At 42.8% G+C, this 14,446-nt stretch overlaps 1 protein-coding gene and 1 pseudogene across 1 annotated transcript in view; both read right to left on the minus strand.

The window, feature by feature from the left end:
* LOC118988215 (zinc finger protein 501-like) overlaps positions 1 to 9,323 on the minus strand; it is a 90,775-nt gene extending 81,452 nt beyond the window's left edge. Inside the window, exons 1-2 of the mRNA XM_037047676.1 lie at positions 9,116 to 9,323; positions 6,616 to 6,742 (exon numbers count right to left, since the gene is read on the minus strand). Coding sequence (XP_036903571.1) covers positions 6,616 to 6,742; positions 9,116 to 9,148 — 160 coding nt within the window. The 5' untranslated portion in view covers positions 9,149 to 9,323. The remainder of the gene's footprint in view (positions 1 to 6,615; positions 6,743 to 9,115) is intronic.
* LOC118988216 (40S ribosomal protein S27-like) lies at positions 9,153 to 11,938 on the minus strand (annotated as a pseudogene).
* Between the last annotated feature and the right edge of the window lie 2,508 nt (positions 11,939 to 14,446).

Consider the following 14,446-nt stretch of genomic DNA (forward strand, 5'->3'; position numbering starts at 1 on the left):
GCATGTGTAACATCTGGCATGATTCTATGTGATGATTTCCAAGACAAACGAGAGATTCAAAAAAAGCCTCTCCTGTCTATAATAATGGGAAACTCCTTAATTGAAGGATACTAGGACAGGATGGGATACAAGGAAGACAGGCTGGCTTTATAAGGTTTTCCTCTCTTAAGGACTGCCTATAAAACCCTTCCTGCTTTCTTATAAGGCTGTGTAGAGGATATAAATGTACCCAAAACAATGAAAATCAACCACAGTAGAGAAGAGACTGTGCTAGGTTTGTAAAGAAATATATACATAATTCAAGGTGCAACATACATTGATCAAAATGGTACAGCACACCACCCTGGCTGGTGTGACTCAGTGTACTGAGTGCTGGTCTGTGAACCAAAGGTTCACTGGTTCTATTTCCAGTCAGGGCACATTTTTGGGTGTGGGCCAGGCAACCACACATTTATGTTTCTTACCCTCTTTTTCTCCCTCCTTTTCCCTTTCTCTAAAAAGAAATAAATAAAATGTCAACAAAAATATAGTGGAGGACACCAAAAGGATTCCTCAGAGAAATGGTTGTGGTATAGAGATAAGAGATTGTGCGTGGGTGGAAGTTAGGATAGAAACTGAAACCAAAGAAAAAACTGGTAATATGACAAGAAAGGGAAAAGGCAAGTTCATTAACACGTGGCCACTGGCAATTGTGACATAATACAGTTAAAGACAACAGGGTCCTCATTAGGCTTTAACACAGCCTTGGGATGAAACTCTCCCCCTCGGCCAGACCTCCTGTGAGCCCAATCTGTCATGGCTGGTCTACTATCCTGTGATACACAAAGGACTCTTCCAGTTTCCAACCCATTCAGCAATTATGTGAAATATTGATGACGCAACTCCAAAGAGAAAGCAGAAGAGGTGAATAACCAACACCAATCTTAGAATAACTCTGGACCAAAAATCCAAAAGAAAAAGTTCTGTGTGACCACAGCAAGACAGCAGAATAAAAAATATAAGTATTCAACACCCTACAATGAAATTAGAAAAGTATCCACCATAAGCAACACCCTCGGGAAAGGGGAAGAGGCTCAAGACCCAAGTTATTTCAAAGAGCAGCAAGGTGGAGCATAATACAAAGAGCTACACAAAACAACAGCAGGGAAGACTGGCTCAGCAAACGGGCATAGATTCAAAACACAAAGGTAAGACCTTCTGGGGGACCCTGAGTTTGTGCTAACATTGATTCTAGTGGCCTATTTGGTGCCACCAAAGCATCCAGAGACCGCAAAATATTTGGAAAACTGTAGCCCTAGCCACTGAGGACCCCTTCAGTCTCTACAATGCTGAATTTGGTCCTGGGGCAGCAAGAAGAATGGGAAGTGAAGCTTCCCATCGGCCCAAAACACATCACACCACCTACCAAGCACCCTTGTATGCATATGCAGATAAAATGACTCCTTTATACACAATCGGTTCATGAAGGGCAAACAAGTAACTGCTTCATCAAAAATCAGACATCAACACTAAGACAAAGGGAAACACACAAAAAAATAATCACAAAATGAACATTACAATGTTAAAGTGAATTAAGCCAAAATATGGAGGTATAAAAACTGCTGAAAAATAATTTAAAAAATCATTACAAAAAACTTCAGGAAGGGTGAGGTACAAGCAAATACACAAGTACCCATGACAAACAAACAAATATAAAAATAAAGCATGGGGCCCTGGCTGGTGTGGCTCAGTGGATTGTGTGCCAGCCTGAAAACCAAAGGGTTGCCAGTTCGATTCCCAGTCCGGGCACATGCCTGGGTTGCCAGACAGATCCTCAATTGGGGATGCAGAAGAGGACACCTCACATTAATGTTTCTCTCTCTCTCTTTCCCCCTCCCTTCCCCTCTGCCTAAAAATAAACAAAACCTAAAACAATAAATAAATAAATAAATAAAAATAAAACATGGGGATTGGAGCGAAAGATATCATAAAAAGAATTAAAGAGAAATTTGAAGTTGAAGAATACAATGAATAAAATGGAAAATGCAAAAGAGTTTCAAAACCAGACAAGATCAAGGAGAAAAATGAATACATCACCTCAGAGGCAGGTGATTTAAAATATTGTATGTAAAACAAAATGTGAGGACATCCTCTGTCAATTTTGGAACACCATAGAGATAAGGTATATATGCATTACAGAGTCTTAAAGGAATGGAAAAAGAGAGAAAATGAGAGAGAAACAGCCCTGGCTGGTGTAGCTCAGTGGATTGAGCACGGGCCTGTGAACCACACAATCGCAGTTCAATTCCCAATTAGGGGACATGACTGGGTTGCAGGCCAGTTCCCAGCAGGGGACTCATGAGAGGCAACCATACATTGATATTTCTGTCCTTTTCTCCTTCCCTTCCCTTCTAAAAATAAATAAATAAAATCTTTAAAAAATATTCCTCAATAATAAATAAATGAATAAGAGGGTAAGCAGAAGCACAAAAAATTATTTAAAAATAAGCTGAAGACTGGCTTTGAAATATGAAAAAAAATGTGAATAACCATGTTTAAGATCCCCGCAGGTCTCTGTACACATTCAATGCAAACAGGATTTTAGCATGACATATTACAAAAAAAGGTCACAAATCAAAAGCAAAAAATGTTTCAAAGTCTGAAGACAATAGAAACTCCTCATGGCCCTGGCTGGTATGGCTCAGTGTTTTGAGTGCTGGCCTGAGAACCAAAAGGTTGGATTCCTAGTCAGGGCATATGCCTGCATTGAGGGCCAAGTGCCCAGTAGGGGGTGTGTGAGAATCAACCACACAATGAGGTTTCTCTCCTCCTCTTCCTCCCTCCCTTCCCCTCTCTAAAAATAAAAAAAAAATCTTTAAAAAAAAGAAAGAAAGAAAGAAACTCCTCATGAAAGGACAACACTCCCATAAACCAGCAATAGATTTCTCTGAAGGAACCTTGCAGCCTTAGAGTATCAAATGATATATGCAAAACACTAAAAGAAAACATCTGCAAAGCATAATACTTTGATGTATTATGATCATAATACTCATGATGGGTGAAAAAGGTGAAGGGATTACACAGTACAAACCGGCAGTTACAGAATAGTCACGGGGATGTAAAGTGCAGGCTGTGAGAGTCAATAACATCCTACCAATTATGAATGGTGTCAAAGGGGTGTGAGATTTGTGGAGATGATCACTTAGTAAGTTACACAATTTCAAATCATGAAATGAATACCATGATGTATGCCAACTGTATTTAAAAATAAAAACATTTATAGAAATATATAAATAAATAAATTGAAGTCTGGTTGGGCTTAACTTGAGATCAAAAAAAAAAAACAAAAACCCCAATACACAACATATGCTACTTCCACAAGACTCACTAAATCTTCATGGAAACAAATTAGCTGAAAATAAAGAGATGTAAAAAAATATTTTATGCAAATAACAACAAAGTGCTCAGGAACATAACAATTTTAATTAGTATGTACCCAAACACAAAACACCTAAGTACACGAGCAAACAAAATGAGATCTGAAAGTGGGAAATGCAACAGAAGACTACTAGACAACTTGGATATTCCCCTTCCAACAATGGGCAGATCATTCATTTCGAAGCAATGAGGAATTATTGAAGTTTGAAAACAAGGTTGAGAAAACAGCTAATAAATATATGCATAGTATTTTATCCAGCCATGGCCAAGTGTCTCAGTGAGTTAGAGCAATGTCCCGTGCACCAAATGGCTGCAGTTTTGATTCTTGAGCAAGGAACAAACCTAGGTTATGGGTTTGATTATGGGCACACATGAGAGAAAACCGATCAATGTTTCTATCACAAAGATATTTCTCCCCACTCCCTTCTATCTCCAATAATTAAAATAAATTTTGCACTGAGGATAAAATAGTGAGGCTTCCAGCCAAGATGGAGGGGTAGGTAGATACACTGTGCCTCCTCACACAACCAAAATAAGGACAACAAAAATTTAGGGGGAAAAAAAACAACCAGTACTGACAGAAAATTGAACTGTATGGAAGTCCGAAAACCAAGGAGTTAAAGAAGCAATGTTCATCCAGACCGGTAGGAGGGGTGAAGTCAGGTGGCGGGGCAGAGAGGAGTTGCAGCAAAGCAGCGGCTAGCGGACAACAGGTGCGCAAGACAGCAGGGGAACCCAGCAAGGAGGTGGATTGTGGAGGGGCTTCCCATACAAGGCGGCTGGAGGACTGGGTGGTTCCACATTCCCTCACTGATAAAGCAGGCAAAACTGGAGAGTAAGACAGACCTCCCACACCAGGGTACCGGAACAGAGAAATAAAGCCTCAAAACACCAATTAGAGACACCTGTGGGGGTTGAGGTGCCAGGAGAGACTCCCAGCCTCACAGGAGAGTTCATTGGAGAGACCCACAGGGTCCCAGGATGTACACAAACCACGCCACCCAGGAATCAGCACCAGAAAGGCCCAATTGCTTGGGTAAAGCGGTGCAAGTGACTGAAATCCGGCAGAGAGCAGAGCAAGTGCCATCACTCCCTCTCGGAACCTTTCCCCACAAACAGCCTCACAACCCAGTGAAGTCAATTACCCTGCCCTGGTGAACACCTAAGGCTCCACCTCCCCCTATGTAACAGGGACGTCAAGACAAAAAAAATGAAAGAACAGATCAAAGCTCCAGAAATAATACAACTAAGTGACAAAGAAATAGCCAACTTATCAGATGCACAGTTCAAAGAACTGGTGATCAGGATGCTCACAGAATTGGTTGAATATGGTCACAGATTAGATGAACAAATGAAGGCAACACTAAGTAAAATAAAGAAAAATGTACAAGGAACCAATAGTGATGGGAAGGAAACTGGGACTCACATCAATAGAGTGGATCAGAAAGAAGGAAGAAACAAACAGAAAAAAAATGAAGAAACAAGAATTCAAAAAAAGAAAAGAAAAAGGAGAGGCTTAGGAACCTCCAGGACATCTTTAAACGTTCCAACATCTGAATTATAGGGTTACCAGAAGGAGAAGAGGAACAGCAACAAGTGGAAAAGATATCTGAACAAATAATAAAGGAGAACTTCCCCAATCTGGCAAAGGAAATAGACTTCCAGGAAGTCCAGGAAGCTCAGAGAGTCCCAAAAAAGTTGGACCCAAGGAGAACACACCAAGGCACATCATCATTGCATTAGCCAAGATTAAAATGAAGGCAAGAATCCTAGAAGCAGCAAGAGATAAGGAGGCAGTTACTACAAAGGAGTTCCCATCAGACTGTCAGCTGATTTCTCAAAAGAGACCTTACAGGCAAGAAGGGGCTGGAAAGAAGTATTCCAAGTCATGAAAGGCAAGGATCTACCTCCAAGATTGCTCTATCCCCCAGAGCTTTCATTTAGAGTGGAAGGGCAGATAAAGTGCTTCTTAGATAAGGTCAAGTTAAAGGAATTCATCATCACCAAGCCCTTATTATATGAAATGTTAAAGGAATTTATCTAGGTAGAAGAAGATAAGAAACTCGTACAATAAAATGACAGCAAACTCGCAGTTATTAACAACCACTCCTAAAACAAAAGCAAACTAAGAGGACAACTAGATCGGGAATAGAACCACAGAAATGGAGATCACATGGAGGGTTAGCAACAGGGGAGTGGGAGGAGGAGAGAGGGGGAAAAGGTACAGAGAATAAGAAGCATAGATGGTAGGTAGAAAATAGAAAGGGGACGGTAAGAATAGTATGGGAAATGTAGAAGCTAAAGAACTTATACATGGATGTGAATTAAAGACGGGGAATGTGGGTGGGGGGGTGGAGGGGAGTGAAGGGGGGAAAATGGGACAACTGTAATACCATAATCAATAAACTATATTGAAAAAAATTATATATATTTGTAGAAATGTTCAAAAATACAAAAAATGCTTTTTCACACTAATAAATGTGAAATATATTAGGCTTCTGGCAATAATACTGAGGTCAAATTCTTCCCTACAAGGGTTCTGCACAGCAGGTATTGGGGCAGTAAGGACAATAGGGGGCAATGAAAACACTTCAGCCCTACCTAATCCAGAATCTGTCCAGAAAATTGGGGAAACATATACTGCCCACAGTGCACATGAGAGGACAAAGCAATTCCTGAGGAAAGAAGTGCACTGAAGAAATGCATAGCCTTGTCCAGATCACTGGTAAGACACAGGGTCTTTTGTTTTTTGATGCTGTGAGGTAGTTTATTAAAATTTGGGGAAATGAACCAAAAAAATGGAGCCCAGTAGACATGATCAAAGGAAAGCCTGAGCCCTGACTGGTGTAGCTCAGTGGATTGAGCTTGGGCCAGCGAACCAAACAATACTGGTTCAATTCCCAATTAGGGCACATGCCTGGGTTGCAGGCCAGTTCCCAGCAAGGGACACACGAGAGGCAGCCACACACTGATATTTCTCTCCCTCTCTCTCCTTCTCTTCCCCTCTCTCTAAAAATGAATAAATAAAAATCTTTTTAAAAAAGGAAAGCCCGAGACCAGCTGCTGCTGTCCATCTTCCCTGGGAACAAGTCTAGTCAGGACCCTTAGAGCTTAGAATAGAAGAAGCGGACTGCAACCCTGAGAAAGAGGTGTTCAGACAAGGCAAAGAAGAGTGTGCAGGGAGAGTCAGGGTCTTACCCAGCGATGATATAAGAGCATAGTTCTCCAGCATCACATTGAGGTACAGGCATCTCTGAGCCTCATCAAGGAGAAGCCACTCTGTCCTGGACAGGTACACGGCAACATCCTCGAAGGTCACAACTACCTGTCAGAATTAATACAAACAAATCTGGCACAGTCTGTTTGAGACTCCTTGTCCTTTGTGGGTCTTACCCACATTGAATCCCATGCAGCACCCCCACACCCCCGACAATGCCTTCAGAGAAGACACCAGCACTGGTGCTAGAGCTGCTTGCTGTCTCATCACAGTCTCATCCATCTCTCAGATCATCCTCAGCAAAGGCGGCAGGATGAGGAAGTGGGGTAGATGAATGTCATCTAAACTCAGGGCCATGCCTGCAGGGCCCCTTTCTACCTTCTAAACGGTTCCACTGATTCTCCCAGATAAGGCCTCCACACCCAGCCATAAGTGGGCTTAGGCTTCACCCTTAAATCCAAACACCAAGAAACCAGGGCCATCAGCTCACACTCCCTCTAGCTGTGCACACACTGTGTGGTCTCTTCTTGCTTCACAGCTTCATGCTGAAGGTCACTCCCTCAGCTCTGCCCCCTTCACCCTCCTGCATTAAAGAACCTCCACTTTTGAATAACTCCATCCTCAACCCTTCCACAGATTCAGACCCATGTAGATATTCACAAAATGTTTCTACTTACTGCTCTTTTTAAGTTATAAAAGTTGAACCAAAAGTCTTCCAATATTCACAAACAGAACTAACCTACCACTATCCTCCCCAGGAGCAGACGGAGCTTCCTCTGCTTCCGCTGCTAGGACCAGATACACTGGGGTGGTTTTGAACCCTTTCCTTTCTTCCTGCAGCTGAAAAACCTGAAACTATACTTGCCCTTCTTAAAAAATGTAAAGGGGACAGGAATAGATGAAGGTAGAAGAAGGTATGAAAGAAATAAATGATTATGGGAAAAATAGGATAAAAAAATAAAAGATCGACCAAGAATCCAACTTTTTCTCCTAGCTCTGAGGCCCAATTTAGGTCCATCGACTCTTCTCTGAATCAAAGAACTCACCTGGTGATGGGATCCCTGCCTCGTCCATGAAACCCATGATCCGTTCTCCACGATGCAACCAGATGGAGCCCGTTACACCCAAGAAAGACCAACTCCTTTCTCTTATGCAAATGGGCTATTACCTCCCTAAGTTATCAATTGGCCACTTTAGGAGTCTGATTCTTGACCCCCTTGTGCCTTGTTTTTAACACAAAGGGACTTGGGGTACCTATTCCCAGCTCTATGGCATCTTCAAGCAGTATTAACTGCAGATGTGCCTTCCCGGGAACCCTGACTTCAATGCTTACACTGGCTGCCTATGAGGATCAAAAACAAGAAACAAAAGGGCAAGGGGCACATACTAAACCTGAGCAGCTTAGGAGACTTACAAACTGATGGCCTTACAAACTGAGAGAAAACACTCCTATATACAGTCTGAAATTAAGCCCTTCTAACAAAACTGAGTCATGGCAAGTAGTCTTGTTGGGCGTATTTTATACTCTGACGTATAAAATAAATGGTAACACTGCCATTTTCCAGAGTATTTTCACACTCCGGATATTTTTATATTTTGTTTCCTGAAATCATGCTCAGTTCAGCTCAAATAAACATTTTAAAAAATCTCTACAGTTTGAATGTTTCTTATGCTGACTCCAGAATGGGAGCACCTTATACTGCCTGTGACCTGCACTCAGGATTGGGGTATCCCCAGGGTCTCCTCATTTGAAAGCTGGAAAATTAACAAGGGAAGAGTCTTTAGACACTATATGGTAATGTCACCACCAGGTAGGGACTGCGATGCCCTGTCCCTTCTTGTCTAGTTTGATAATGACTTTCAACTTCAGAACCTGTGGGAAGAAGCAATCAACCACCCTCCCGCTCCTAGTCAGCAGGTCTCAGCTGTATCTCAACCCAGCCCTGCTGGTGACCTCGGTGTCTTCTCAGTGCCACCAGTGCCAAGTGTCTTCTCAGTGCCACCTCCTACCAACTCTGTGACCTTGAACAAGGGCTCCTCTTCCGGTGCCTCAATGTCCTCATCACCATACTCCAGTCCCTTTTCTATCTCAGAAGGGTCTAAACGGCTTTGAAAACCATGACACAGCCTATGTCTCCCTCAGTTCACGACCACCCCGGGCTCCCAGGGCCCTCAGAATGAAGGTGCAAACCCTCTGCCTCCCAGTCAGGGTATGACTCTCCTCAGACTGTGTAAACCAGATGTCATGCCCTGGCCAGGTGTGAGGGTCTTTTGGGGTCAACGACGTGTTGGAGGGGTCAACGCACCTGTTTGGAGGGCGTCACCTCCGCTGGTCACCCTCGCCAACCACGTCACAACGTGTCAGCCATGAGCGCCTATGACCCCAGACCCCTGGCCTGGGCTGCTGGATGTGACGGGCGTCCCGCACCCGGGCTGCAGGGATCGGCGGCTGAGGGGCGAGGGCCCAGGACGCGCACTCACCTCAGCCGAGCGCATCAGCGCGGTCGCCGCCATCGGACTAGGTGACCGGAGGAGCGGGAGCCGCGGGCGAGGAGGGTGTCCCTGGTATTGGGGTTACTGTCCCAACGCTGACGCCGCTTCTGTGGGGAGCAGCACACTGGCGCCTTCTCCCATCTACCCAGTGACCACCAGACACAGACGGGGTAACAGAAACTGAGAGAAGAGGAAATGCCCGCCACGAAACCGACGGAAGTCCCGCCCTACAGTATGGGCCCAACGGAAGTGCCTTTTCTGAGTCTTTATTGATCAGCCTTGTGGTATTTCACCCTGCCTTCTGGGTAATGCACGGTCCAAAGTTGGGGTCCTGTATTTCCCGAGCTGACTCCAGGTGTGGGGCTAACACCCCACGAATACGCTGAGAATACTGAATCGGCTCCATAGCCGCCCCGGTGGGCATCATTTCTTGGGCAAGAAAGTGAATGGTTTCTTGCTAGGCCATTGACTCAGGCCATGGGGCAAGTGGCTCCTTCAGGTGGACTGTGGTTGAGTACCTTGCTCTAGTCCCTAATGCTGTCTATATTCCGCATGAGTACGACCCACACTGCAAACTAAATTTACTAAATAATACATTAAATATTAGTGCATCTACATCTGGTGCAGCCAGAATCTTAGTTCTCCCTGAGCAGCAGCATGACTGAATTCCTTACTAATTTGATCTGATGAGGAATCTAACTTACATTACACATTTTTTCAAACAATGGAGTACATGCTGAAGACATAAAAGACATGCCATTGCAGGAATTTGGCCCAGGAATTGCATATAAACTTCCAGACTAACCAACCGAATATACTAATAAAGCTAGTCACACTAATTTGTTTGTTCCAAAGTACAGATTGTAGTCTATTAAAAATGCAGTAATACTAGATGAAAAATAAAAAATAACTTAATTTAAAACTATTTTATTGATTAAAACATGTAAACCATTATATGAGCCTTTGTTGAGTTGCATGCAATCTTTCCCTGGTGGGGTTCTTGCCTTTCTGTTGATGAAAATGCAAATTCTCTGAAGCTCAATATAGCACACTGAAGTAAAGGGGGTATGCCCATGTTAGCAAATCTGGGAAACAGAGTAATAACCTAGTTTCCCCATCATACATATGAAGAAATGTCACAGGAATATAGGACAAGCCATTGAAAATGAAAAAAAAATGTGAATAATAGAAACATAAACTACATAAACATTAACCAATGAATGCATAAATAAGTGGAAAAACATAGTTCTCTCTCCCTCTCTTAAAATGAATAAAAATTTTAAAAATTATGGGTATGCATACATTGTATAAAAATTTAAAAATCAATAGAAATTCTGTAAAAGGCTTTTTTTCCTTTAAAAACATTGGTGTACACTTTTTCTTCTTTCTGATTGCACGAAGTGTTGAGGTTGCTGTATTAAATCATCTTTCAAATCTGGACTGCCTAAGATCACTGCAGGTTTTTAAACATTGCAAAGTTAATTACATCCTTGATGCCAGACATCATTCCCTCAGACTACATGGAGTCCCTTTGGAAATACTAAGCACATTCCAGATACACTCTACCAGCCATTCAACTAAGGTTACCTCCACTAACTAACCAAACAGCCTGGATGGGTGCCATCTATCAAGAGACGCATTAGTACCCCTCTCAGATTGGTTGTGAAGTCAGCAAGCTTATGTCCATGAGGAGGATGAACTCGATCCACACAGTGGACACACAAAAAACAGCCTACCAACTGATTTAGATGAAATTTTCATAGTAGAATCTCAGCACAGACAAAGATCCAAGGAACAGATAGAACTTGAACCTCCAGTCCTTGCACAAAAGCACAAAGGATAGAGCGAGTGAATACATATAACCATGGGAAAACTTTGAGAGACACATTATTTTTCTTCATGGACCTTATTACATTTTCTTACTTTTTTATATTCTATTGGTTATGCTGTTACAGCTATTTTAATTTTTCTCCTTTTGCCCCTCTCCACCCAGCAACAATCACTCCCTCAAGCAATCCCCCAACCTGTTCATGTCCATGGGTCATGCATATAAGTTCTTTGGCTACTTCATTTGCTATACTATACATCTCCATGGCTATTCTGTAGCTACTTATTTGTACTTCTTAACCCACTCATCTCTTCAGCAATTCCCCCCACACTACCCTTCCTATTTGGCAACCATCAACATGCTTTCCATATCCAGGACTTGGGTCTCTGTTTTTCTTGTTGCTTAGGTTGTTTTTTAGATTCAATCATCTCTCTCTCTCTCTCTCTCTCTCTCTCTCTCTCTCCCTGTATCCAAAATGTGTTTGTTGGGATGTTTCTCCACTTATCTTGATTCAGGTAATTGTAGTGATGCTTCCTCCTGAAGGTGCATCTTTCTGTACACCTTGCTTTTCCTCCTGTAGGCAGAGGGCAGTGGAGCAGCCAACACACAAAACTACCATTTGTGCATGGCTAAACACGATGATGATTCTACAGTATCCTGGCACTTCACAGGATGCGGGGCTCTGCACAAGTTGCTTCTTCTTGTGTTTCCTCCTCTTCTGGAGATGGATGAAGATCCTTTGCGAGAGGCATGTTGAAGTGGAAAGCTCCTCACCCTCAGAAAAGCTATATTCAATTGCTGACAGATTGTCTTGTTTGCTATGTTATTGATCATAGTTTTGATCTTCTTTTTTCTTTAATTCCCTTTAACATTACATGAATAATGGTTTGGTCATGATCACCCCTTTCCTGTTTTCTGGTGTGGGTAGCTCCTTATCTGCCCTTGAATTTTATTTTATTTTTTAAATTTATTTAATTGTTGTTCAAGTACACTTTTCTGTCTTTTACTCCCATCCCAGCCCACCCCCCTCAGTGCTCCCCACGTCCCTCCAATTTCCACCCCCTTTAGTTGTTGTCCATGTGTCCTTTATACTAGTTCCCATATGCCCTTGGATTTTAAATGATATCTTTGCTGGGTAGAGCAATCTTGGTGTAGACCCCTGCTTTTTGTGACCTTTAATATTTCTTGCCGCCCTGGCTGGTGTAGCTCAGTGGATTGAGCATGGGCCTGCAAACCACACAATTGCGGTTCGATTCCCAGTCAGGGCACATACCTGGGTTGCAGGCCAGTTCCCAACAAGGGACACATGAGAGGCAACCATACATTGATATTTATCTCCCTCCCTCTTTCCCTTCCCCTCTAAGGATAAATAAAATCTTTAAAAAATATATATTTCTTGCCAATCCCTTCCAGCCTGCAAAGTTTCTTTTGAAAATTCAGTTGACAGTCTTATGGAAATTCTCCTGTAGGTAACTAGCTTCATTTCTTATGCTGCTTTTAAGACTCTCACATTATCTTTCACCTTTGGACTTACATATTTTTTCTTCCTGACCTTAAGGTTCCTCTTTTGTGAGGTGATCTGCATTCTTCACTCTGGATTATGGAATAGAAACTGAATGACAAACTACATTGTTCCTTGCATCTTAAACATTCATTTTCATACCTCTTTTTTGAAATATTTATTAATTTTTAGACAGAGGGTAAGGTAAGGAGAAAGAGAATGAGAGAAACATCAGTGTGTTAGGTTGGAGTCCCTCAAGAAACCAGATGGACGCAGCAAGCTAAGGAGCAGGGTTTATTAGCAGGAATAAGAGGGAAAGTGGAGCCAACCAAGGGAGGTTGGGGAGCCAACCAAAGTCAGTTAGGACTCGTGGGGGAAAGTGGGGCCGACCTAGGGAGGTTGGCAAGCCAACCAGGGGAAATTAAGACTTGCTTGGTTGTTCTTAGGGCAGGGTTTTTAAGCGCAAAAACCTGCAAAGAGTAACTGGTTGGGGTGTCAGAGTCTGATTGGCTAGAGCTGGTTGTTTGGTGCCATTTCTTCTGACCATTGTTCTTGATACATCTTGTCAGGCTCGAGTTAAAACTGCATCCTGTTATGTCAGATAGGCCAACCCCAGACCCCAATCTTAGCTGGGCATCTGTTTCCCCTGGGTAGGGCTGACAGGCAGTTTCCCAGGCAGGCATTTTCCCAGGCTAGTTTCCCACGGTACAGTTTTCCCACCTGGTGATTTTCCATTCCTCCTAGGCTTACCTAGGCCTGTCATTGTGCGAGAGATACATGGATTGGTTACCTCTTGCTTTCCCAAACTGGAGACCTGGCCTGCAGCAGAGATATGTGCCCTGACTAGGAATCAAACTCACCACCTTACAGTTCATAGGCTGGCACTCAATACACTGAGCCGTACTAACTAGGGCTAACCTTCAGCATTTCAATTATGATGTGTCTTGGAATGGGTCTCTTTGCACCTATCTTGTTTTGGACTCTCTGTGCTTCCTGGACTTGCATGTCTATATTTACTTCACAAAATTAGGGAAGTTTACTTTCACTATTTTTTANCATCTGTTTCCCCTGGGTAGGGCTGACAGGCAGTTTCCCAGGCACGCATTTTCCCAGGCTAGTTTCCCACGGTACAGTTTTCCCACCTGGTGATTTTCCATTCCTCCTAGGCTTACCTAGGCCTGTCATTGTGCGAGAGATACATGGATTGGTTACCTCTTGCTTTCCCAAACTGGAGACCTGGCCTGCAGCAATGTGCCCTGACTAGGAATCAAACTCACCACCTTACAGTTCATAGGCTGGCACTCAATACACTGAGCCGTACCAACTAGGGCTAACCTTCAGCATTTCAATTATGATGTGTCTTGGAATGGGTCTCTTTGCACCTATCTTGTTTTGGACTCTCTGTGCTTCCTGGACGTGCATGTCTATATTTACTTCACAAAATTAGGGAAGTTTACTTTCACTATTTTTTAAAGTTTTGAACTTCTTGTTCTTTCTCGTGTCCTTTTAGCACCCCTAAGATGTGAATGTTGGATCTCTTGAAGTTGTCCCACAGACTGCTTATACTATCCTGTTTCTTGGATTCTGTTTTCTTCAGGTTGTTCTGATTGGTTGTGGTTTGCATCCCTCTGTTTCATATCATTAATTTGATTATTGGCTTTATCAACACTACAGTTCTCTATGTAAAATTGTTCTTCATTTCATTTAGTGTATCCTTCACTTCTGACTGGATCCCTTTTATACTGTGGAGGTCCTCACTAACTTTCTAGAGCATCCAAATAAACAGAGTATTGAAATCTGCATATAATTGACTGCTAATCTCCTTTGTTTTGCTTTTTCTGGAGATTTGATTTATTTTCTTTTGGGCCATGTTTCTTTGGGCCTAGCAATTTACTCATTTTGGCAGCCACCCTGTGTTTGTTTCTGTGTGTGTTTGACAGCCACCCTGTGTTAGGTAGAGCTGTTTCTACTGTCTTGGTAGTGTGGCCTA

Source organism: Sturnira hondurensis, unplaced genomic scaffold (genome assembly GCF_014824575.4).
Source record: "Sturnira hondurensis isolate 20B ecotype Veracruz unplaced genomic scaffold, ASM1482457v3 Scaffold0006199, whole genome shotgun sequence".
NCBI lineage: Eukaryota > Metazoa > Chordata > Mammalia > Chiroptera > Phyllostomidae > Sturnira > Sturnira hondurensis.